General features: G+C 39.6%; 1 protein-coding gene across 2 annotated transcripts in view; it reads left to right on the forward strand.

The window, feature by feature from the left end:
• Nucleotides 1-13,385: 13,385 nt before the first annotated feature.
• Nucleotides 13,386-27,137, forward strand: part of ADAMTS16 (ADAM metallopeptidase with thrombospondin type 1 motif 16) — a 228,314-nt gene continuing 214,562 nt past the window's right edge. The window contains exons 1-3 of one of the 2 annotated variants that reach the window (XM_075586023.1): nt 13,386-13,937; nt 14,077-14,182; nt 22,165-22,490. In XM_075586023.1, the coding sequence (XP_075442138.1) occupies nt 13,884-13,937; nt 14,077-14,182; nt 22,165-22,490 (486 nt within the window). In that variant the 5' untranslated portion in view covers nt 13,386-13,883. The remainder of the gene's footprint in view (nt 13,938-14,076; nt 14,183-22,164; nt 22,491-27,137) is intronic. The other variant, XM_075586024.1, reaches the window with a different exon arrangement.

Here is a 27,137-nt window from a genome sequence, read left to right on the forward strand (position 1 = left end):
CTCTGGATTCACTTACCGGTGTATGTGCTCAGAAAGCTTATCATTATTTTAGCTTGTCTTGTCTGGCAACTTATCCCCTAAACACTCTTGATTCAGGACTTGCAATTTAGCTATTTTAAATTACACAATATTCATGGATTGTGCTTGCTCATGTAGCATGGCTAAAATACGGCCATCTTTTAGGTCTGCCCTCCAAAAGCCTGGAGTATAAGAGGAGCCCTGTGTCCTGTGTTTTTAATTGTTTAACATAAATGTATTATTTTGCGTTTGAAACTTATAAAGGGCAGCCTGCGGATCCAGTAGTTGTAATTTCTGAAACAAATACAGAATTTATGGTAAAATGTTAATTGCGACAAACCCCCCAAATCTCTCACTTATTCCAGATATTTAATAGATTCATTTTCCATTTATATTCACATTTATTGTTAGGAATGTTCACAGTTCCGCAATCAAGACTAATATTCAAAGTTTTTAATTTGGAAATATTAATCTTAAAGTCAGAAATATAGCCAAAATCCAAAGTTTCTATTTAGGAGTGAAACTAGAGAGTTGGTGATTGTGGGCAATATGTTATCCACAATTGACTTAGTTTATACTGAGAGGTGCCCTACTTAACTCCAGTTAAATCAGAATTTCTCCTTATACATTCTTCTAATGGCTCAATTGTGAAGCTGAAAATCAATAGGGACAAGGGGTAGCCATGTCTTCTTCAATTTGTCATTTGGAAAAAATCTGATAAACACCATAGGCAAAACGCCTTGGTTGAGTGACAAGAATATAAAGCGGAAATGGCTTTCAAGTAATTGTCACCTAAGCCAAAGGCCTTCAGAACCATAAACATGCAAGTCCATTTTCCTTAGGGTTGAAAGTCTTAACTCCCTTTATGTCTTTGATAAGAGATTATAATATCTGTAAGCTTCTGCCTAAGTGTATTAGCCAGCAACCAGTCAACTGTATTTCCCTTAGTGTAGAATTTTTGCTTAGGCTAAAGAAGGGTTCTTTCGACTTTCTCAGAGAGACGTTAGTTCCGTTTTGTTCTGAGTTGCCTGATAATTTGTGATAATTTAGATGATGGAGAATTTTTAGTTAACATTTTATAAAGAACAATTGGTTTTCTTTTATCACACAGACAATAATGTTACTTACCACCAGCCCACATCTTGTTCATGCCTGTTTAATTCTGGCTGGTGTATCTCCTCCCTTTGGTGCATGGGCGTCCGCAGAAATTTTTTAGGGGGGGGGGGCATAATTTATAACCGCAGCGCAATGGCGGTCCCGGCTGCGGCACAGATTGGTCCCGACTTGGGAGTGAGACGGCTTTCATTGGTAGGTAGTGTTACCAATGAGAGCCGCATCACTCCCGAGTGCTACCAATGACAGTGCGCTGCGCTTCCTCCTGCGTAGCAGCGTAGGCTAGCCTACCACTAGCTGCCTGCCGCGGCACCAGGGGCACCCACCCACCTCCGTCCCGGTCCACCCACCTCCGTCCCGGTCCACCCAGAGTCTGTTTTTGGCGTTTATAGCGCCGTTAACGTACTGTACGGCGCCATAAATGCCAAAAACAGCCCAGGACTGCGAGTGATTCAGGCAGAGCCGCCAACAGAAATCATGGGGCCCAGGACAAATGAAAGGAGCAGGCCCCCCCCCGAACCCATAGCACCCTCCCCCCCCGAACCCATAGCGCACCTACCACGAAAAAATATCTTTTAGAGCGCAACTTTTACTTTTGTGATACAGAATAAAACATTACAATGCAACCTATTTATTTTTATATTTTCAACAAAAGACATGTGTCTGCCTGCCTGGGTGGGTGAGTGGGTGAATGACAGTAGAATGACAGTGGGTGAGTGGGTGAATGACAGTGGGTGGGTGAATGACAGTGGGTGGGTGAATGACGGTGGGTCGGTGGGTGAATGATGGTGGGTGGGTGGGTGAATGATGGTGGGTTGAATGATGGTTGGGTGAATGATGGTGGGTGGGTGGATGAATGATGGTGGGTGGGTGGGTGAATGACAGTGAGTGAGTGGGTGGATGGGTGAATGACAGTGGGTGAATGACAGTTGAATGTTGAATGTGGGTGGGGGAATGACGGTGGGAGAGAGTGACTGGGTGACAGTGACTGGGTGGGTGGGTGACAGTGACTGGGTGGGTGGGAGACAGTGACTGGGTGGGTGGGAGACAGTTACTGGGTGGGTGGGAGACAGTGGGTGGGTGGGTGGGAGACAGTGACTAGGTGACTGAGTGAGTGACAGTGACTGGGTGGGACAGTGACTTGACAGTGACTGGGTGGGTGACAGTGACTTGGTGACTGACAGTCAGTGACTGGGTGGGTGACAGTGATAGTGGTTGATGTTGACAGTGGGTAATGGTGACAGTGGGTAACGGTGACAGTGGATGACAGTGACAGTGGGTGACGGTGATCGTGGATTATGGTGACAGTGGGTGACAGTGACTGGGTGGGGTGACTTACCTTGACCGGGTGGGTGCAGCTTGTCGCCGGACGCTTCCCCCTCCTGCCCCCGATATCCCCTTCTGCCCCCGATATCCCCATGGCAGCTGCCAGGGACGGGAGGTGGGCTTGGGGGGGGCATGGGAGGTGGGCATGGGGGGGGGTCAAGGCCACGGGAGGTGGGCCGGGGGGCACGTGGGAGGTGGGTGCGTGGGAAGCTGGCCAAGGGGGGGAAGCGGGCCGCAGAGGAGCTGGTACTTCCCCCTCCATCCCACGTTGGGAGCGGGAGCGGGAGCGGGCCGCAGAGGAGCTGGTACTTCCCCCTCCGTCCCACGTTGGGAGCGGGAGGGGGAGCGGGCCGCAGAGGAACTTGGCTTGTACTTCCCCCTCCGTCCCACTTTGGGAGCGGGGGGAAGCGGGCCCTGCTTGCCCTGCGCATGCGCGCCGGGACCGCGGGGAATCGGCGCCATTTTTTAAACTTTTTTTTTTTCATTTATTTAATTAACTGGTGCCCGGCCGCGCTGACAAGATCATTTAGCACACAAACCAGAGCTGTTTCAGCACTATGCCCTCTTCTGAATCCAGACTGGAATGGGTCATAACTTTCATGGCTTGATAGATGGCTTTCCAGTTGGGTTGCCACCACTTTCTCAAAAACCTTTCGTTTTTCTTGGCCTTTGCCCAACATGTTGACAGGTCCTTTTCCTTAATGGACTTGCCCACATCTTTCTTCTTTTCCTCCATAGGTGGCATGTTGCCACTCCTGCAAGATGTCAGACAGAAAGCATCCCATTTGATTTTTATTTCTAATATGTTTTCTATTAAAGCTGCAGTTCAAGCTGCCGTTTTAAAAAAAACCCATTCAATATGTGCATCAATACAATCTGCACACTGACAAGTGATTAGCTAAGCTGCAGATTGACCCATTCTCCTGTAATCGATCGCTTTGCTCTGGGTTATTTAATTCAGTTATTATTGCAAAACAATACCCACAATTCAAAGTTCTGTGGGAAGATCATGTGACCAGGCAGTTACTATATATAATTGATGCACTGCTAGAGAGAGGACAGGGATCAAGAGTCAGAGCCTGTCTCAGAAGAGGAAGGGGGTGTGACTTTGTGAATGGTTTCTAGAGAAACAAAAATGCTTGTTACATTAGAATACATTAAAAATGTCTTTAAAAATAGTTTTAAAAAAAATGCTACAAGTATTTTCTTATAGTACAGAACTGATTTATTAAAAAAAATATGTAGGATATTGCTTGGTCAGCAGCTTTAACATGTAGAAATTCTGTGTGCCAATTTGTGAGACAAGTGCATAAAAACTATGTTTGTTTGAATGTAATAATGCAAGTTATTGTAAATTTGTGGTTAAAAATCACTGGATATGTGTTAATAACAAAGGTATGTTATGATCTAATGCAGTCTACGAATCCACCAAGAGACAGGCATTAATAGAATGAATACAGCCTAAAAAACAGGGGCTTATTTTCAACTTTTTGGTAATTAAGGAACATGTTTAGATTTTTATGAAGTGTAGCGGGGTACCCCATGGCTACTATTCTACCCAATGGGCTGGCAGTAAACTCTGGTATTTACAGGCTTGCCAGTAGTTGGTATGTGGTTTTCCCCTTCACCGTTGGTACTGCACTTGAGTGACAGCAGGGGGTGATACATCTTGTTGTAGCTGGGACAACGGGGTGCCCGCCTTCTGGCTGTACTTAAGGGTAGGACTGCCCTAAATTTGGAGGTTGTTCCTTCCCTCTGAGGAAGGTGGGTCACATGACTGGGAGCCTGAGATTGGGGCCTACCCATGTGCTCTTCCCCTGCTCTTCCCTATGGGGAGGAGTGAGTGTAGACCTATATCTCTGCCTTCGCTAGGGATATGGGGAAGAGCTAGGATGGCTGTGGGTGCCCTTGGCCTGTAGTGGTGGTCCAGGGACCATCTTCAGTGAGTACTGACTGACTGTATCCGTTACTGCAGAAATGTAGAAATAAACCGTTCCTGCCTGGTGTGGGATTTAACTGGGGGGGGGGATAGGTAATCAGTTCTACCGTGGGAGATCATCTCCAATTCCCTGGAGCCTACGGCAGATGAAGGTACTGCACTGCTAAGTATTATGTGGGGTATGAACCCCAGAAGCCTGTTCCTGTGTCCCAAGGTCATCGCGGGCGACTCAGCCCTCCTGTTGCCAGCAGGTATAAGCACCACACACCCTGTAATGGCCCCTATCTGCGATTGGGGGGAGAGGGGGAAACACCATTACAGAAGTAAAACCAGTTTCCAACCAACAGTTAAATTCATTACTACTACTGTCAGAATGTTACCACTCATATGAATGACCCTTTTTGTTTCACACCCAACATAATACTCATGAATTATGTTAATATTATATCATTATTTGAAGCAGTCTGGTCCAATTAGACACCAAACATTGTTATACATTTACCAAATATCCTTTAAAACAGCAATCCCCTCTACTGACCTTAAAAAAAATTATGTTTGCTTTCGTTTTACCATTGTAAAGTCCATTTGCAGCTCTATTTTGCTATCCTTTAAATTCTGTAATTGCACTCTGGAGATATCATTTGCAGATGTAACTAGAAAACAAGCTGTGAATATATGCAGTTTTGGGGGCATTTAATGTCCCTCAACTATTCTGAAAGACACTATATTCTCCTACCCGGCACTTCTATGATGCACATAGTAGTGTAATGTTTTGGTTTCTAAAACCAAATGAACAAACAAAGGCCAAATTTAATTAAAATTCAATATCAGTTACATTAAAATGTAACTAATGATTTCTACTGGAGCAGTGAGGGGGATGACTGAGACCTTGAAAATAGTGATAAAGCATTTAGTTGATTCCTCTTTTGTACTTTTTTGTTTGACCTTGTGTTATTTAGCAAACCATAATATTTTAGCCATGCAATGGGAAAGAGCTCAAGGAAACACATGAAAAAAACAGCATAATATTGTTCCTGAGAAATTCCACAATTTAGTTATATTTGTAGGGAACTTATACATTAGGTTAACAGTACAATTAGTTTATAAAAGTGGAGCATGATATTTTGGATTCATTATAGGAAGATGAGTTGACAATGCAATTGACTATGAAAAAGGACTTTTAAACATGATACCTGGGCTTCAAAGCAAGTCAATGTGCCCTTGGGCAAGTGAATTTATCTCTCATCCTGTGCCTTGGGTACACAAAATAGGCTGAAACATCTGAATAGGGAAATATTCACCTTTCTTGCCTTGTTCTACCTAGTACTATGCTGCATTAACTGGCTCCACTATTTAAAAAAAGAAGAAAAAAAAAATTTAAGATGATTTCATTTACATAATATACATATTATTGTTGACAGTATTGGATTTAAAACCAGAAAGATGTTTCACTTTTAAACCAAGAAATACATCATTATCTGGTTTACAAACTCTGATTGGCGACCATTGTTGGTGAAGAAGCCTTAAATGATTTTCAGCGGCCAGTGATTAGCCTCAGCTTCTCAAAGTAGCAAAAGCTTTGATATCTTTGCATACGAGCAAGTTAGAAAGAGAGGGAAGTGGAAATGGATTAAAGACATGTAGACATTTCACTGACAAAAAGAAGATGGGGAGAACTGATAAAAGTGATTTTCAGGGCATAATTACACTACTTAATAATCTAACTGCATTATTCCTGGTTTTAGGAAAATCTGTATAGCTGTAGGATTAGGTAAGCATTCAAATGCAATGGATCGAAAGCGTTTTACTAATCCAAAGAGATTATTATATCAGTATTGTAAAGCCGGATGTCAAGACTGTAATGCCCAATTTATCATGTATTTGCATCAAATCTACACATTACACACATCTTATGAATAAACATGCAAGTATAGGCTTCTACAATATATGATAAAGGTATTGAATTGAGCATGGCACATGTTTAATATGGTGGCTTCTTGCAGTGATATTGCCTCCAGTTAAAGCCCGATGCACCTCTATAATGTTTATTATTTATTTTATCATCTAAAATGCTTATGTAGAACATTAACAAATGCCATAGAATTTGAAGTCTTTACTGTTTTCAATAAAGAGGTCTAGCTGTGGAGATGAGTTTTACTGCAATGCTTCCTCAGCAGGGCCGCCAACAGCTTCACTGGGCCCAGGACAGAGAGTCGACCTGAGCCCCCAGTTTGCTGAGCAGGGGTGCTGGTGTTGCTGAGCAGGGCAAGGGAGGCTGGGGGGTGAGCAAGCCACCAGTAACTGCAGGCCTGGCAGCAGAGTAGGGCCCAGAGAGGAGCACAGAACCAGTAACGGAGTAGGGCCCAGCCAGGCCGGAAGATCACGGAGGGCTTGTGACAGCTCTCCCCCATGTCAGCCGGTCGGTTCCTTAGTATTAGTATTTTACATCAATATATCGAAAGGAAATTAGAAACATGTGGTTCAGTTCAACTCCTTATTTGCAATACTTAGGAAATTACTTGCTAAAAGGCAATAATCATTATGAATCACCAAGGATTTTAATAGTCATTACCTATTAACCATAAAGAGTACTCAATCAGTCAGGAATTCCTGTTTTGGAAGCTGACTTATACATGTAAAATATGCACTCACAGTAACGGTAAATTATGGAGTCTATAAACCCAGACAAAAGTGGTCCAAATGTGAAGCAAAACAAATGTTCAATATCTATGAAAGGAAAAAATTCCAATGGCTTTTAATGGGATTTATTTTCTTTGATGCATATGGTTCAGGTTTTTTGTCCCAGAATTGCATCACTTTTGCCTTGATACAAAGATCCATAGTTTACAGGTGTACCTACTGCTCATAACATCGGGGCAGTAGTATCTTGAAGCAATTCTTAATACCCAGGATCTCCAATGTTTGAAAAGGCTTAGTAACCATTGATGTTAAAGTCCTACACTTAGGCCCTCAACAGGGCTAAGATGCTTCTCTGTAAATAAATAGCGACTTCACAGTATAATAAATAAGGGCCTTAAACCTTTATCAAGATACAGTACATCTTGATTATGGTCTAAATGTGTGATTAAAGATTATATTTTGCCAACATTGGAGTGCTTGCTTATTAAGAATTATTTTGAGGTGCTCTGGGTGATGGACATTACAACTGCCAAGCAGTGAAAAGGACTTCTCTTCCTTGTGGGGGGGAAAAAAATGATGGTCCCACATGTTAAAGGTTTTTTTTTGCCAGAATTAGTGAATATTTTACACATATCTGAGTCTGTACTTTCCTTGATGTGATGGCTAGTTTTCCAGTCATGTTATTTGTGAAGCTGGATTTGTGTTTAAAATGAAATATATCTATTGTACTGTAAATTAGACATTGACCCATATTCTATAAACGGTGATAATGTCGGATTGGTGCTAATGCAGTTTATAGAATAGGAGTCATTGTATCAGCTTCTATCATCTAGCACATTGTTTTTTCTAACCTTTTTTGGTTATGAATCCCTATAATTATAATGTTAAATTCCAGGGAACCCCAACCTTCTTTAATAGCACATGTGAGATCCGATGCATTGGAAATTCTTCTGTATTTGGTACCATTTTCAAATTACTTGAAAGTTGCAGTGAACCCTTTACAGATGCCTGTGGAACCCTGTTGAAAAACACTGATCTATCATAACTCTGCTGCTGCTTCGTGCTGGAGTACAAAAAGAGTGAGAGGGAAGGTGTTAAAATGACATAGTCAGCCAACTGCCTCTGTCCTTCAGTCAATGAGGACAGCTATATGATGAAAGTGTGCGTAAATCACTTCTGAGTGCCTGCACTGGCACAACACAGTCTTATGCAGTGATAACAGCAGTAAATGAAAGTGCTGTCACTTTACTTTTTCATTAAGCCTCTCAGGACTTAGGATATTAAAACAGGCTGTGCAGTATTTCATTGCATTGTGTCAAGTCATTCACAATAGCTGTAATGTACTTATTACCAGAATGTTCAAAGCCATGATAGCACTTCACTGCCCCTCTCTCTCTCTTTCCCTGATAACATACTATAGTTTTGGTTTTTATCCGTGACCTAATTTGTGCTTCTCTCTTCTTATTCCACAAAGTTCTCTATCATTTCGTAGTTAAATTTACTGACATGGTTAATTGAATTGCAATTGAAAGCCAAGTCATTAGGCTTGTAAGATCCACGAGCAGAGCACTCAGTACTCTTTGCATCATAATAATAATAATAATAATAATATATTTGCATTGCACTTGTTTGTTCTTACTTGTGTCATTCTAGTTAATGTAACTACTACTCCCTCACTGTACCACGCCGCAGCATATGTTGACACTTTGATATTATCTTTTCTTTATAATGATATACAGTACAATACATACTGTTTTTGGTTATGAGCTAGTAAGAGGCTCATACCTAACTGAGAAAATAATGCAGTAGCTATTCCCAAACTCCAGTGATCCAAGAATCACGACTGAGAAATACACCAGGTTTCAGAAATTCACAATGCATGTAAGAAGAAAAATCATTGCTACAAATGTGATCTTATTCTGGATACATACCTTAAACATATATAAAAGCCCACATTATACAGAAGCCTGAGCTCCATGCCTCTGTACCTAAGCACTAAGAAGAGGATTCTATGGAGGATTCAGTCAGGCAAGTTCAGTGTGTACATTTCATCAAATACCTGTAGATGTTCTTGGTGCACTTTCCACAAAAAATTAACTGTTTTTAAATGTGATGCCTTTTCAAGCTGACAGTAACCTTTATTCTTATGTTTATTTATTTATTTTAATGTTAAAAGATCAAACGCCTGCAGTGGATTGTTTATATGGCAACCTCAACTGTTTTCCATGCATACTACACAAACACTTCTCAAAGAAATTGTCTTCTAAACCTTCGATAAAAAGGCTTTTTGAAGTCTAGTGATGTCACAACATGGTGGGAGGTTTTAGCAGTTAACTTGTGCATAACGTGTAGAAAACTTTGTTCCAAAATTTCTTAATGTGCGGACGTTCCCATCATGTGTGTAGCAAGGTGCCCTTCATTCCACAACCTTTCTAGTATATATCAGAAGCATTGGGGAACATACAGATGTAGTAAGACTCACTGTCCCCAGCGTCGCGGCACTGGGTACAGTGTCTTCCGTGATTGTTTAAAGGGAGGGTTCATCCTTCAGGATCGGCTCCCCCCAACAGTGTTAATCCAATATGCCGCAATCGTCACAATCCCGAGACCCTGCACTACCTCAGACATGCACACCTTAAGGTTTGCTACATCTATAGCTTCAGTCCTGCCGGGGTATAATACCATCTGCAAATTATTTTGTAGATACTTTCAAGAGTGCTGATAGAAATTGATGAGTATTGAGTTACATTGTGTAAGGATCGGGGACTCACGCCGCCCTCGGCCACTCCCCACTCACCTCCGCTCCCTGCTCCCATCTTCCCCGCTCCCATCGCTGGTGGGGACGTCACTCCTTTGGTGACCGCTCCGCGGGCGGCTCGCGTGTGCACACCCTGCTCCAGGCTTAATGCCTCTTCTTCCGGCTTGTGTCCTCGCGCCAACGTTGGGGCAGACACAGGTCCGCCTTCTCAGAACTTGTCAGGAATCCTCATCCCACCTGATTCCTGCTCCGGATCCACCAACCACAGTCCTTGCTGCTGACGCACCTCCATACTGCAAGTTACTCATTGGTTACTCTCTCCTACTTATGCTCAGCTGCCCCACTGGCAAATTAGCTGAGCATAATTCAATGTTTGTTGTGTTCATTGCTTCCTAGCCTTGCAGACTTGTCCCCAGCTAATAGTACCTGCAACGATCCGTACCTCTCCAACCCAGACCCCGGTAAGTATATTGACTATCCGTACCTCTCCAAACCAGACCCGGCTACCCTGACCAACCTACACTCCAGACGCGCCCACGCAGCTGTGGGTAGTGTTTATATCTATCCCCACCTCAGCCCTGCGGTCACACCTTGTTTGTGGTGAGCACATCGTGACACATTGCAGATCTTGTCCTATTCTGTTGCACTGAGTTTATTATTCTAGTCTCTTTCCCACATTTCAACAAAGTTTTGTTTCTTTGGCCTATGCCTGCCACAATGAGCCTATATAACGCTGCAAGATTGTGTCCTAAATGTTTAAAGATCAATTCAAATTGGATAGGCCGTATCCAAATATACAAAGCTAACTATTTGTCTGTAATGTCAGAACTCTCTACAGCCCCAGGTACTGTATATTTGGATTAGAAATTACTAAAATGCAGTAAATTATCTATGAAAAGAATGTCTCCAAATAAAACAATTTCTTTTTTGGACAATTATTTTTAAAATAGCCAAATATCAGTGCAGGTGGAAATTCTGGATTTTCACATATACTGTAGGTGTTAGTGGGGAAGGGTATATTGTGAGACCAGGAGATTCACCTGTCCCAAACTTGCAATGTACTGTCCCATACAGGGTGTTCATAGAGTTCTCTTGGCCTATGTGATTTGTCAATACAATACATGAAGTTTAAATGAACTATGTACTCTAGACATGATCCTTTTCTAGTTGGACCGATAATTGTCAGTTGACTTGTTATGTAATAGCTATGAATATATGGAATACCCAATCTCCATGTATGCTGTTTTTTGTGTAAGAGGGAGGTTTTTATTGTCAGTAGTTGTACCTCAGCTGTACAGTGTCACGGTTTGTGTCACCACAAACAAAGCGGGACCTTGGGGCTGAGGTGGGAATGGATAGAAATGCCACCCACAGCCATGATGTCGCGTCTGGAGTGTAGGTTAGTCGAGGTAGCCGGGTCAGGGTTTGAGAGGTACGGATAGTCGATATACTTGCAGGGTCTGGGTTGGAGAGGTACGGATCGTTGCAGGTACTATTAGCCATGGTCTGGGTTGGAGAGGTGAGAATGGTCGTTGTCCGAATGCTGAGGTAAGGATTGGAGATGTGCAGATAGTCGTAGATAGCCAGGGTCAGCAGTACGGAAGAGCGGAGTCCAAAAGCGAAGCCGGGTTGGTACACAGAGTGAGGAACAGCAAGACAAGGCAAGACTGTGGAGGCAGAGAAGGCGTAAACACAACTTAACTATGATTATGCTCAGCCAATGTGCCACTGGCACAGCTGAGCATAAATGAGGAAGAGGCACCAATGAGAGTAGAGGCGGAGCAGGGGTGCGTCCTCAGTGCAAGCAGGGATTGGGCACAGTGGTGCAGGGGACAGATGCTGGCTGAATCACTGATGAGGCTAGTTGACACGGAGCTTGTGTGCGCTGTGCATGCGTCGTGTGCGCTGTGCACACATCATGTGCGCGCGTGCACCCTGGAGGCGGGACCTTCCCCCTCCGTACTAGGCCATGCGTTGGATGCGCGCATGCACGCAGTGCCACTGGCGGCAGACGTGGGTCCTGACGGATTGGAGTAGGGAGTAGAACCCCTGACTGTGGATGGAGGTAAGGCGGGAGCGCACTGAGGGCGGCGTGACTCCCGGATCCTTACATACAGCTCATGCTGCAGCTGCCCAGAATAGCAAAGGTTGTGGGTTCAAATCTTGTTTGGCCTGATGGAGTTAAGTCCTTGTGACTGATGCCTTATATTACAAAAATTAAACACCTACTGTATAAGTATTTCAAAATTATTTTTTTCACGTTAGTTTGTAAATCTGGTGAGCTGAGACTAGGGAGGGATTTTCTTTCTTCTGTCTTCTCTTTTGTGTGATATCGTCCAGGTGAAGGTCGCCGCGAGGACCGAAACATTGGTTATGCATTTGGATATGTAATATTAAAATGTCACTTGACTACTCACCATGCAGTGCTGTGTAATCTTCATCACACGATGTGTTTGGGTGAAGTATAATAATTTTTATTTCATGTATTATGATACGTACACTTGCCAAACTTTGACTCATATGTTCCCTGAGGTGTGCCTGCTTTTTGGTATTTTTATATATATACATATATAAAATCATATATTGGGGAACATTATACTAGTGTTCCTTACGCTGCTAAACAGAGAACACACCAGAAATCATTCATACTAAAAATTTTCACTAACTCAAAATGTGTAAACCGTTAGCGAGGGAAGATTGTGAAAGGCCATGGAAGCTGTGGTCACACTAGATAATGTGAAGTGGCATTCCAATATTCACGCTAACTCCAGAGGTGAAAGGTTACTGAACTGTGTCAATACTGTGATACATCCACCAGCCTGTCAATTTGTTTTCTATGGGCAGTGTGCCTGAGAGTTAGGCAGCTCTGGGAAGAGAAGGCATTCAAATGAGGAGCTGCAGGAATATGAGACGGTAATTTGGTCAATCTTATGTCAAGTCTATTAAACTCTTACTATGCAAAATAACTTGGGTGCAAAATTAACCAAAAAGCGTAGTGGTTACTGTGCTGATGGGACAGACTTCTGCAAAGGGTCTGGATCTCTCAGTGCTGTGAAATTTTGCAGACCCCAGCAGCATCTATGACTGATTTCATGTTTTTTTTTTTTTTTAAAACCCTGTTAAGGTTGGAGAAAAACCTTCCAAAACGTAACATTTTAAAACTCATGAAAATGTTTGCAAACACAGAAAGGAAAGTTGCGCACACTCGCACTTTACTCACTTGTAAGCTAAGGTAATGTTAAATATATATATATGGTACAGCTGTTATATATGCTTGCAAAATTATGAACAATAATAATTTGTAAGTCTTTAAAGAGACGGCTGCAATGTGACTTTTTAAACATTTTCCAGTAGAGTTTAACCAAGCTGAAACCTTGGTCCAGAGCAACTGGGGAGTTCTTTATCATTTTAAATATCATATAACTGATATTTCAATACCTCAAAGGTATCTTCTTCATATATACTGTATATATTTGACTGCAGGAGAGGCCGTCAAGAGTTAAAGTAAGTCTAGGACTACAGAGCACAGAACTCCAGCCCACTGTACAATGCAGGCACAGTGATTGGCTTTAGGGCACTGTCAGTCAGCAACAGAAGCCGGCTGGCCAGGATTAGTAAAGGAAGAGTTGGGAAAGGCTGCTGCAGAGAAACACATGGTGCTTGGAGAGCAAAAAGAGGGAATGAGAACAATCCCAATTCCAGACAGACACCAAGACAGTCACAAGGAAGCTTGCTGCTACCTGCCTATCCTCTTGCACTGTACACTGCCAACAACCACATTATCAGGACCTCTGTTTGCATTGCAGGATCATCACCACCAATACAGATTGCAATTTAGAAGGAAATAAAACGTGTCCACGTGTTATATAAATAAATATTTAAGCATTAACAAGTTTAACACTAACTAGTAAAGTGCCAAGAAGTCCAGTATAAAAATAAACTGATACTATGTGTTGGTATTTAACTTTTGAAACTGAGGAAAAAACATTGATGCCTGGAATACAAATGCAAGACATATAAGTGCACTGTTAAAAAGAAGAAGACAGCTTATGATTTCCCTGGACAGTATTGCATGAAGACAGTGAAGATATGGATTTAAGAAGTGGCATCAGGTGGCTGCTACTAGCATCTGTTCTATATAAGGTGAGTTTGATATGAGATGTTTCCTTTTCTTGTACTTGTTAGGATTTGGGGTGTGACAAAATGTCAAAGGAATACATTTTCTTTTCTTTCTTTCTTCTTTATTTTTTTTAATTGTGAAACTTGTGCAAATCATTTCCAGAGTGCACCTGTATTTGCTGCTTTAAGGAGAACAGTAGCAGCTGGAAGCCAAAGCTCACCCTTTCTGGCACTACACTATGATATATTGGACTTCACTAAAAACAGTGGTGAGTAACTATACGCAGGTTTTGTTGTTCATTCCTTTCAAATCAACACCTATTTTCAAATTCATCACAGGGAAAAAGATTTGCCTTGGGCAGGAGGAAAGGTGATGGTGTAAAGATGCATAGATGTGATCAATTATTCTCTGTGACTCTTGCAAGTGTCACACACAAAAAGACTAACCTTTTTTGACAGCTTCTTGAAGGGTAAACATTGAGTCCTGTGATCTCTTAGGACTGCAGGTTTCTGGTAGAAGAAAATTCAATGCAAGTTTAAACACACTGATGGGTTATATGACATATTTCATATGACCCTTAATCTAGAAGACTTTTTTTTATTTGACTTGACATGCTTCATTGCTGCATTGATTAATAAAATATGAATTACATTGAATGAAAATTGCATCACATTTAGTATCTTACAGTATAATATGTTTTGTATTGGAATTTGCACTACTACCATTAACTTTGTAATTATCTCCTTTGGGAGAATGAATATATATATATATATATATATATATATATATATATATATATATACATACATACATACACACGTGCACACAGTCACCTATCAATATAAAGATATATGAGTATACAAACAAACAGATTTCAATTGACTAGTTTGGATTACTTTGTTTTGTAATGGGATCACAATTATGTTGGACTTAGTGTTGCACTCCTCTTTCTATACATACAGTATATGGGTTGTTCTGTGGTCTATGGTGGAATGATGTGCTGTGATATTCTGTGTTGTACTGGTAAAGCATTATCATTAACATGTGGAAAATCAGCAACATGTTGTGATATAGTGTAGCTAGTAATACAAATTAGCCAAACTCTATGTGTATGGAGTATTCAATGACAAAGGCAATGTCCCACACACACTCGTCCAGCAGCCAAGCAGTTAACATAAAGCGCTGCTGACTGGGATCATGCTGTGAAAAGGGAAATTCAGGTCCTGCTTATCTACCTATTAATGGCCATACATACACCACACAACCACACTGTAACACAATAGACATTATTTACTTGTTCTGGAAGGTGTGCCCAAATACTGTATACTCAATGATCCTCGCTATAACCCTTCAATATCTGGAAAACGCCCACATCTAAAGTAAATGCTGTTGAAGTAGATCTAAATCATTTGATATGATTGATATTATGCAACTCCAGTTAACTAGTGACTTCTGCAGAAATATAAATTTGTGCATTGGTGCAAACATATTCTATTGCTGACTATTTTTTTTTTTATATTATGATGTTGAGCTGCATCCTATTCATCATTGTAATAATATTATTAGTGGTAATAATAATTTGCTCACATTATTAGAGCTTAGATTACGAGATTAGTTCAGTTGATCACATTCAACACTGTTAAGTTGTTACTGACTTGGCATCCTACTTCTAGTTATAGATTTGCAGCACCTCTATCACAATGGCGCTGGGTGAGAACAAGTTAAATTGGTGGGTTCTCTGTATCCACTGCGTTTCCAATGGTGCAAGATGTAAAACGAAGAGGATATACAGTGATGTGAAAAGAATCAGATACACTAGAGGGCGCTACATGTATATGTATTTTTAGAATGATACTATTAAAATGTGTTGATACAACAGAATGGTTTTGTCATTATACATAGACTTGTTGCAGGTTGTAATCATGTTGTGGAGACCAACATAAATGATCACAACCTACAATAATTGACTGTAGATTATTTTCTAGAATTTGACATATGACATCATAACAAACAGAAGTAAAGTGTAATGCTGCACTATATATATATATATATATATATATATATATATATATATATATATATATATATATATATATATATATATATATATATATATACACACACACACACACACACACACACACACACACACACACACACACACACTAAAAGCTGATATGCACAGGCAAAAAAGGTGCAAAATACTGTACATTAGAGATGCAGTATTAAATATCTCAGCATCAATTGAACTGCACTTTTTCTGGTATTTTGCTTTGCAGTATTCCATGATATTGCTTTTCAAGCAACACTTAGACAATATTGGGTATGTATTTGTACAAGTCTAGTCTTAACTAGGGCTGCTATTTAACCAGTTTTAAAAAAAAAGCAAAATAGCAACATTTTAACAATTTGGGCTTTTCCACTCATTTTTGTTGGTGCTTCAAAAGTAATTATTCATTATTTGCTGGTTTTGCACTCAAAACTGTAGAGAAGCACATTTCAACAGATTAGCACATCTTTACACAGAACCTCCAATTGAATTCAGCACAAGCTACCTTTTTGCTTCCCCTCACAACCCATGGGCTTATAAGCACTAAGTAAAGAAACAAACAGAATGAATACAGTACAGTACATTGTTTTCTGAAAAAGATTTAAGCTACATGCTTCTGTTAAAATCATGCATCCCTTAAATGATTTCCTAAATATAATCCATACGCAAGGAACTGTACATGTCGTTAGCAGTCAGTTTGAGTACTGAGTTGCATCACAAATTACATTGTATAAACATTCTTGTCATTATCCTAAAGTCACTTCCCATCTTGCTCTGAAATGTATTTCTGAGCCAATTTTACAGTTGGCTAATGTGATACAAATAAAGAAAACAAAAGTGATCTCATCCAGCCAATGTGAGCATCATCAACAGTATTTTTTGCAAGGTAAGTTAAAAGTACAGTTTCTGACTCATATAACCAAAATGAGTGATATTGTAATGTTTAAGAGATCATGAACTATGTTTGCTGAGCAATGCTAAGCAATAAGGCACCTTACACCTAATTTTTTTGAAAGGACCATGAGCTACCTTATGGCTTCGCACCGCTTAAGGTGCATACTGAACTAATGGCAGTGATATATTGCATGGATTAAATCATGGCAATTTTCCAAAAAAAAGGTGACAAGTGTAAGGATTTTTAAATGATTCTTAAGAGATTTCCTCCACATTTTTTGCTCTGAAATGGAGAGTATATTGTTTACTCAATTCTAATTTAATGGCCAGGAAGATGTGATGGCCGGGATGATGTGATACAAGCCAAGTCTGGATTTATGGATAAGTTGTCGTTCAGGTCCTGAATGTGTCTTATGATATAAACACACATCCAATCCCCTGAAAACTCAGAACACAAACCCACCACACCATATATATTTGTGTCAAAAGGAGTGTTACTGGGATCATGACCTCATGTATACAACAAAAGACAAAAAGCCCCAATGCTAAATCCAACATGTCAAATTATATATTTAAATACTTATCTGTCTTCTCAAGAGTAAGGGTCATTTTGTGCAATTCCTGGCCAAAGTATTCAAAGCCTGTAACCACACCAAGGTAAACCCTTTTGATAGGTCCTAACACTACCTGCAAACGCTCTCTTAACCTCTGTAATTAGGGAGAAATGTCTCAATAGACTGGTCATTCACAGTTGCATCACATGACCTGCCATCTACCAGTGGGATGAGTGAGCTTAAAACCAGGGAAGAGAGGTCACAGACCTTCAAACAATTGTTTACCAAATAAAATTTACAACCACACACAACTCCTGCAGGCTCAGAACCCCAACCCACCACACCATATATATTTCTGTCAAAAACAGTTATGTTATCGCATGATATAGCATCGCTGAGGAGTTTTTGTACTCCTACCATCTCTGTTATATGATATAGCACCACTTAGTAAATATGGGTCATTGCCTGTGAAAATCTACCCTAACCTTTCATCTTGGAAGTTCTACTTTCTCAGATAGAGGAAACAGAGTGAGGTCAGGCGTTGCCAGCCTGGAAGAGGTACAAAGGATGTGTTGTGATCTAGTAAGCCAAACATTTTTTTTGCTTGACTGGATTATAAACATTTCCAGAATATTATATCATTATGGTAATTGCTCAAGCGAATAGACAATATGGGAGTTATTCATTGAACTGTAATAGTGAGATCGGGGGACACTATCGCACAAAAATGTTGACTACAATGGAAGTTTCTATGTGATAATTCCCAAATCAGATCTATCACAGTTTAATAAATAATCCCTTAAATGTATACAATATATTTAGGATTTAAAGAATATTTAATAATCACCCATCAACTAGTTTTAACATACTAAAGATATCACTGACAGCAGTGTTAACAGATGTACAGATGAAAACGCAAAGTGTTTTGTTACCATGTATGTGTTGGTTACCAGTAGCACTATTGAACAGTCGTTTAGTGCATTTTATTTGCGTTAACGAGGCATTAACAACTTCTATCGCTTTCTGGGCAAAAGTGTATCGTTAGTTTGCATATTGTAATCTCATGTTCTTATTTAATTCTACATCACTCACAATTACCATGGATATACTGTAGTGTACAGGAACAAAAGACATACAAAGTAGACCACAATATTGTTTAAGCTGTAAACATTTACATAGATTCTTTTCCCACTAAAGATGCTTTACATTTTGGGCATGTCTAGACCTTTCTCTTTCAGAACTAACAGCAACCACACATTTATGGAACAATATATTGGTGAGTCCAGAAACCAGTTGATACCTGCCCTATGTTTTTCCTTTGTTCTACAGGGTGAGGTTGAGATATAAAGTATTTAAGTATGGGATGGATTCAGCTGCGGTCTTCAATTAAAAATGCATACATTTTCATAATACAGTACCTTTGTCCTGGATTAGTGGTGGGCAACTTAAAATGGCCTCAGATAACCCCTGGTACATGCCTGAGCCCATCTATTAGTCATATAGCAGTAGATTGGTTAAAAGCTATGCTAATTTATCAGCACCATAATGTGGGCATTACAGATCTATACAGAAAATACACATGCAAGCCATCATTTAACATGTTATACAAGATGAAGGAGGCCATGGGGTGACTTGTAGATACATGGCCAGAGAATACCTTCACAAATTCATAATGATAGATTATGTATGCAGGTAGTGAGGCACATAACCAAATGTTTTAACCAGCTTTTTGCCTTTATTCCCTCCAAAGATAAATATATTCTAGTATATTGTTGGATACTTGAAACCTTTTAATTATAGAAGAAACTCATTCAAATTACTCTTAGGGGATTACGGTACATTAGATCACTTGCCATTGATGACCTATAACTTGATAACTAATGATCTGTAGAGAACCTACTAATGAAAGGGAAGTTCCTCCTGTTTGACATTCTTGAAGGTCAGAAGGATGTTAAGGGCTATTTAACAATACAAATTATTGTTACATTGGCCTTATTCAATTCTCTTTCAATAAGCAAGAAATCAATGATCAAATATTGATTTAGTAAGGTATCTGTTTCCTCATTGTATTACTTAACTGGAATTAGGTATATAATATTAATATAAAAAAATGATCACAACAAAGGTTTCATTATATTGGCACACCAAAATAGTGGCTTCACATAGACAATGTTGGTTATTGAATTAATTAAATTACTCACTCTTAGAATGTTCTTTTTACATTTTTTGTTTGTGTGCATACAAAACAGTTAAAACAGTAGTTGCAAAAATGTTGAATACATTGAATATATATTATATTGAACATATTATATCATGTGCCCAAACTGTCTTTAACCATAATGAACCCCTTTGTGTAGTGTTGAACCTATAAATGTACTGATGCCAAATGGAGATTAGGAAATAGACTGTGGAAAGAAATCAATTGTCAAATAGAAATTGCAGCATTTTGAGAGGACACTGTTTGGAATCTAAAGTGACAAATAGGCAAATACCAATCATTTTTGCACTTCATATACATTATGGGTGCTGTCTTTTGACATTGGTGCTGAGACAGTATTTCCACTGGCACAGCAACAGTTATTTTTGCATCAGGGGCCAATGCTTTGCAAGCATCTGTCACAATGAAGATGTCATTGTGTATCTAGTGAGGATTTATCAGTTCTACATCAGATGTGTCAACGCTTCTTTGCTTTTGTCATCACTAGTCACAATTACTGAACTGCTGATAAAGAAAAAGCCAGAGAGCTGGAAAAGATTTGAGACTGTAGATGGGAGAGATAGGGAATGCATTGAAAATAGGATCATCTCTTACTTAATGCCTCTTAAAATTAAGAGGATATGATTTGACCATTCTTACCATTTCAAATGTAAGAATTTTCAATGTGCTCATGCCATGTGCTCATTTGATTGGTCAGACTATGACTGCAGTGTTTTAGTATGATGATCTGTTTTCCAGAACAGCTGTAACTATTTGTACTTTACTAATAAACCTGAAAGCTTGTATCCAGTCCTTTCCCCTTTTTTAAGTAATTATACCAGAACTGAAATTTATTAAACATTTACCATCAGGAGAACATTTTTGGTGCCTAATGTATATCTACCTTAATAGAATATTCCTAATAGATGATGATTTTTTTTTTCTTTGGAAGCCTACTTGTTTAGAATTAAATGTTTTCCAAGCCTCTTACTAACATTTTTCTTATAAAATTCTTACTCTATGTTTTACAAATTTGTCAAATAATCTATTTTCAAAACATTTGTACCTTCGTATCTTTCAAGGTTTTTTTTTTTTTAGAAGTTTTGTTATTTTTGGCCCCTTTAAAATTTTTTTTATAGAGCTTTGACCATTTTTCAAACTTATGCGTATCTGTGGCGCCTGACATATAGATATATGTAAAAAAGGATATGTACAGCCAAGCTGTTTGTTATATGTTATGTTTGTCATGTTTATCACACAATATTATGCTATGCACTCTATTTGTTCTTTTTAAGCACAAATATCACCATTTGGAGACATCCTGAGATCTGCACATCCACCAGTCTTGGCTGTACATATCCTTTTTTACATATATCTATATGTCAGGCGCCACAGATACGTATTCTTTGTACATCTAGTGTCTCTCTGACCAGGGGGTCAGAGTGGTATCAGAGGCAGCCACTTATATCTTTGTATTACAATATATAAGGTTCATTGTTCTAGTATCACACTTGTGTGTATTTAATATTTTATTTTTAACCAGTCACATACCCACTCATTATAGTCTAGTTAGCGCTACCTATCCTGTTTTTTCATTTTTCAAACTTGTTATTTTTTTAAAAATGTATTATTATTGGAACTTGTTTGTGTTTTCAAGAAACCCTTTTTTTTTTTCCAAATTTAACTTCCGTAAGTTTGCAAAAGTTTGCCCACCTCAATTTCCTAAAGTTTCAAAAGCGTATCTTCTTCAGGGAAAACATAGTTCACACAGCCACAAATCTCTGGCCGTTAGATTTACAAGGAGCTGACTGGGATCTAGGCTCATATTTAAAAAGCATTGCAATTCCACAATGCATCCTCAAACGCTGGAAAACCCCTTATGGTCCATTCACTTGCATGGGCGATAAGGTGTCTTCTGTTGCTGGAAGGTGTTTTATGGAATAGCACCGCTTAGTGATTATGGTTCTTAATCTACATTTACCAAAGCCGTGATATCATCACACGGCATTCTCCCTCATTGGTCACTTAAACTTTAATATATATTTTTCAAGGTGCAATCCCTTTTACTATTCCCTTTGAAAGAGAATCTTCTGTAATACTACTTGCTCCTCTGAAACTTCCTTGGACCTTTGTAAGTGAGAGAAAGTCTAACCGGCCACAGCATCCACCCTGACAAAATCTCACTTCCTCTAGATATCTATTTTAACTTCTGTAGATAACATCTCTCTGCTACACTGTATACAGTACATACCTTTTGTTACTGTACTTTTCCACACCTGGTGAAGAACCTTGTAACATCAACTATCTATTGGTATAATAAAATGTATGATACTACCTACTCCTCCTTCTCCTTCTTTTGTTACTTTACTACACCTGAAAAAAACTAAACTTCCTGGTATAAAATAACATGGGACAATAGATTCAGATTAGCCCTCAGTCAATACCTTCACTTAGATGTACAACTTAACTGGTCACTTTCATCTTAATTTTGTTAAACTTAATTTGGGGTGAAATCTGTCAATTTTAACATGTTCAACATGTATTAACTTTCACAGAATATGATATTGTGGTGGCATATGAAGTGGATAAAGATGGGAAGTATGTCACACAAGACATTAGCCACAACCACAGAAGAAAAAGATCGGCAGACAGAATTGAGACGGATCCATTTCATCTGATGTTTCATGGATTTGGACAGGACTTGCACTTGGAATTAAAGGTTTCTGATAGTCTTCTGGCACCTGGATTTACAATACAGACTCTTGGTGATGGAAAGATAAAATCTGTACAGACATACTCATCACAAGACTTCTGCTTTTACCAAGGAACATTGCTATCCCATGAGAATTCATCAGTAGCGCTTTCAACATGCAATGGCCTGGTAAGTAACATTGTCCCTATTGATCTTTTTTATACTGTAACAGGTAAATAACATTGTCACTGGTGCATGTTTTTAGCATAACTATCCATTTATAATACATAACACATACTATAGAAACAGATCAGAACCCAATAATACATTTACGTCAAAAGTTTATGTACAGTAAGATTGATGTTTGCCAAATCCTTCTGTTAATGCCTTCCCATTTTTGTTTTTATGACTGCACATTTCACAGACCAACCAACCCACTAACAAAAACTCCCACATTGTGGTGCCAAATGGCACAAGAATGCTGACTAAAGTTACTGCCCATACCATATTTACAAAGCCGTGCAGTTCCAGAAGACACTTTCTGGCATCAGAAGGAATGTACTAAGCCATATGGCCCTGCAAGAATTTATTAGGCAGTGTAATTCCATAATGTCTAGAAAACACCTTACTGCCTATTTACTTGGAGAGGCAATAAGTTATCTTCTGTTGCCAGGAGTTCTTTAATGAAATAGCACTGCTTAGTAAATCTGGACTATACTGTTGCAAATCCATGATTTGTCGTTGTTTCCCTGGTACAGCTATACTTTCGTTTTATATAGTAGATGGTATGAATATTTGTTTAAGTTCAGCATCCTCTGAAAGTGTGCACTGTACATCTCTGTTACTATCTATTGGGCTAGCTTTGTGAGACATTGATTCAGCCGATTCCATTTACTACCGTGTTCTATTTCATGAAAATACAAATATATAGGGGGAGATTTGCTAAGCAGAGATTAGGGCCATTTCAGTAGATGCAGTATGGTCTGGAAGAAGTGATATATCAGACTGGAAATATTCACATCTGGAAGAAATCTTCTAGCTGCACCATGTTCGAAAGGTACTTTCTAGACCTCCTGCTTCATATAGACGCTTGGAAAAAACTACAGTACCTTGCACCATAGAATTAATGTAAAAAAATTATATTAAGGCCTAATATTTTATGTAACAAACATTCTCATTTCACATGGCGTTTTATTTAACACACTGATTAAGTACGCTTCATAAATGTAAAATGTGCCTTTGTACAGTGCATTTTTACCGTATAGCACACTTTACATTTAGTAAGCATACAGGTGTTATTGTAACACACTACATTTAAAACGTTTTCATATGTTACACGTTAATATAGAAAAGGCTATGGTTTATTTAAAATGCAATACAAGTATAATGTATTACACATTAAAAGTAGTTTATTTAGTTTAGTTCATTTATTTAACATAAACACATTGTAAAATAAAGCAGACATTCTGGGGATGGCGGTGTGTCTACCACTGCTTAGTAAACATGGCGTTAATACCACGTCTTCTCCACCCTGTTTCTGCAATGAATATTGTGGGTCCCAGCGCATCTACCAGCAGTCACGAAGTAATGCAATAACTGGAAGGCAACTTGTGGCACTGGAAGACAGAGAACATTCCAGACAACTGCTTAGTAAACTCTCCCTCCCCCCCCCCACTTAATGTCTTTCATTTGCAGATGCATCCTAGTTAATTTTCTTTATTATAAATGATGCATTTGCTGTACCTCCTTCGGAATTAAAATATATTTCAAGTAGGATATGTGTGTTAGCCTTCAGTGCTTTCAGGATTACATTGAAAGATCACTGCTAAAGAAATCTTTAAGACATTCAGTGTATGAATTCATTAGTGTCTACAGTTTCCCTGTAAGCCAATGCTAATGTGAACACCACCATGTTATTAAAGCCCTGGCATACTGCTCTTCTGGTGAATAAAGAAATGTTGGCAGTGATTTTGGCTGTCTTGCTTTCTCTGATCCCAAGGGATGTAACAGCTACTGGCTGAAATAGTACCTCTGCATAAAATGTAAAAGGCAAGAGTGAAAAGGACCTTAACAGGCGATAAACACAGTATTGTAGCTCTTTAAAACACTGCATTCTTCTGCAATTTACTCTATTAGTATTTCTGTGGAAGATTCCTATTGTGACTGGGTTGGGGGGGACACAGTGCGTTTAAAAGTTACAGTAACACAAAAATAAAATGGAAAAGAGCAAACTGCATCAAATTACTCAGAAATAATAGTAACATTAATATAAAATAAAACTAATAATGAAACTAACTAAAACGAACATCTGACATTGGATCTTGTAAAATGAGACAGGGGACAATACTTTCAACAGAATATTGATCTGCCTTTTTGCATCGATTTTCTCCCTTCATTTTGACTTCTTTTTTTTAATGAAAGATTTTCACTTTATTTATGGTAACAAAACCCTGCTTTTGTAACTTCACTGGAGATCAGAAGTCATTAGCTATTTTTCTAGATTAATACTTCCAATGAAAATCAGCATGGAACTACCATAGAGTTCTGATAAAGAATCACAAAAGGCACCCAATATTATTTTTATTTTATGGCAATAGACGATGAGACAAAAAGGTGTATGATCACTAAAGTGTGATAGCCATGAAAGCTTGGTAATGGGTATTTATTTGAGTGGACCCCACAGAAACATACTGTAGCTATTAAAAGCTATGAATAAAGGTCATGTTGTCTTAGCAGCCCGTCCAATTTACATGTAATGGAATTCTTCTTATTACATTCTCAAAATGGTTCCATTGAGTATATGACATGGAATACACTATGGGACGGATCCATCAAGCTGAAATGAATGCAGTTCCACTGCTGAGACATCCCTGCATCTCACCTAGAAAAAAAACCCTAGGCGGAACCACAACGTTAAGAAAAAACATCCCGTATGGACCACACTTTACAACTGAGCAAATTGCATAAATGCCAGACTTCCCGTTTTCATGAGGAGACTCCAGGGCTTAATGTACATATCAAGACAAGTTTGGTGCAAAACCAGGGAATTTACACACTTTACTTACAAATGTAGCAAGACTTACTGTCCTCTGTGCCGCAGACTTTTGCTGGGACAATATCTGCTACGATTGTGCTGCAGGGGGTCCATGTTTCTGAATGAGACCCCTCACACCGCTCTTACTCCCTTTAATGTCTTGACTGCCGACTGTCTCCATACTCTTCTCTGAGGGGGAGCATATTTACTAATTAATGCGTTGCAGGCCCCTCTGGCAGCAAATGAGTTAAAAACCATGAGTTGTTGTGACAGTGAGGGGGTAACCAGGCTAAATCATAAAGGTTAAGCCCACTTGGTTTCCCCTAATTCGTGTTTGAAGGTCCTAGTGTCAGCTCTTGGACCTGACTGTCATATGTGCATCAATGTGACTGTGTGTAAATTATGCGACAATACAGCATTTTTGTGTTTTTACCTTTCCAGGAGTGCTGGCCATTGGAGCTTGCTAGGCTATGAGTTTTAGGGTGGGTTTTGCAGAGAAACTTCAATCAGATTGTGGCTATGTAGCGGGGTTCCCAAGTTATGGGATACCCAAAGGATGTACCCAGGAATCAGGTAAGATTCTCGGGCACATTGAAGCCAGTGCTCCGGCAAAATCCTACCCTGGGAACGTTCTTGCGACTAACCGCCAGGGTTCCCTGCTTCAGCACAAATAGGAAAGGTAAAAAGGGCACCAGGGATCAAGTATCCCCAGAACAGTCCCGGGGTCCCCAGCATATGGTGGGATGCCCAGTTCATGCCCAAGTAACCCTGAACATGGTAAAGGGGTTCAGGGGGTGCACCTGCTATGTGATAAAGCTGTGAGGATTTTATTTGTGTATAAAGATAAAGTCAGGTTTTGACAGTGTGGCAGGGATGAGGCTAGTAAGAGTAGGGAATATATATTCTTATTCTATCCCTTACACCAGACCAGGAGACTTAGACACTTTTAACACAAAGTACAGAGTCAAAGTATATTTTATTAAAGGTTATATTTGATAAGTATATATGCTTGTACAGATGTATATGTGACTGTGAGATTTCCAAGTCCATGGTTCCGAGAGACCAGATGGCTGCCAGGCTTGGCACCACTGAGTCTGCTCAGGACCCAGAGTTGAAAGCCTCAGGGATGCCCAGGTGTTAGAACAGGAGGAGTACTGTAGTTAGCCTTGAGTACCCCCATCCTGGTCTAACAAAGGTCCATCTAGAGAACATTTGCCCAGCCCCAGACTCTGTGGAGCTAGGACAGCGGGTGGGCTCGATATGCTAAGAGGCAGAGGTGCCAGGTTGGCACATGCCCCTTGGCAGAATCAAAATCGGTGCCTGCCCAGCTTCCGTATACTGGTAAATTGGTGATAGGCTGGCAGGAGAATTCCCACGTGCTGATTGGTTATAGTAATTTCTGAATGGGACTCCAAAACCTATAACCTATATTGCAGCCAATCAGGACCTCAGATTCCAACCGCCAAACCATCAGTGGCAAATTCAAGATATGAAAAAGATGCTTTGTGAGAAATAGACGCAAGCCGGCTTCAGGGATTTTCAGGGGCCAAGTTCTGAAACAAGATGTAGCGGTTGTGGCTGGTATTGCATGCTGAATTGCATTCAAGGACTTTTGTGAGTACCTCCTGGTCATTGGAAAGGTCTCCTACAGACTTCAGATGTTAACATTTAGTTCCAAGAAAGTTTATTTCGTTAGCCCAGATCCCAGTAAGTGTGTTTTCAGTGCAACCTGTGTTACATTGTGTGTATGTCTTTTTGTGGAATAAATTACAGTTGATTTTACCTCCTTGTCTTTCTTAATC

This window comes from Ascaphus truei, chromosome 2, assembly GCF_040206685.1.
Source record: "Ascaphus truei isolate aAscTru1 chromosome 2, aAscTru1.hap1, whole genome shotgun sequence".
NCBI lineage: Eukaryota > Metazoa > Chordata > Amphibia > Anura > Ascaphidae > Ascaphus > Ascaphus truei.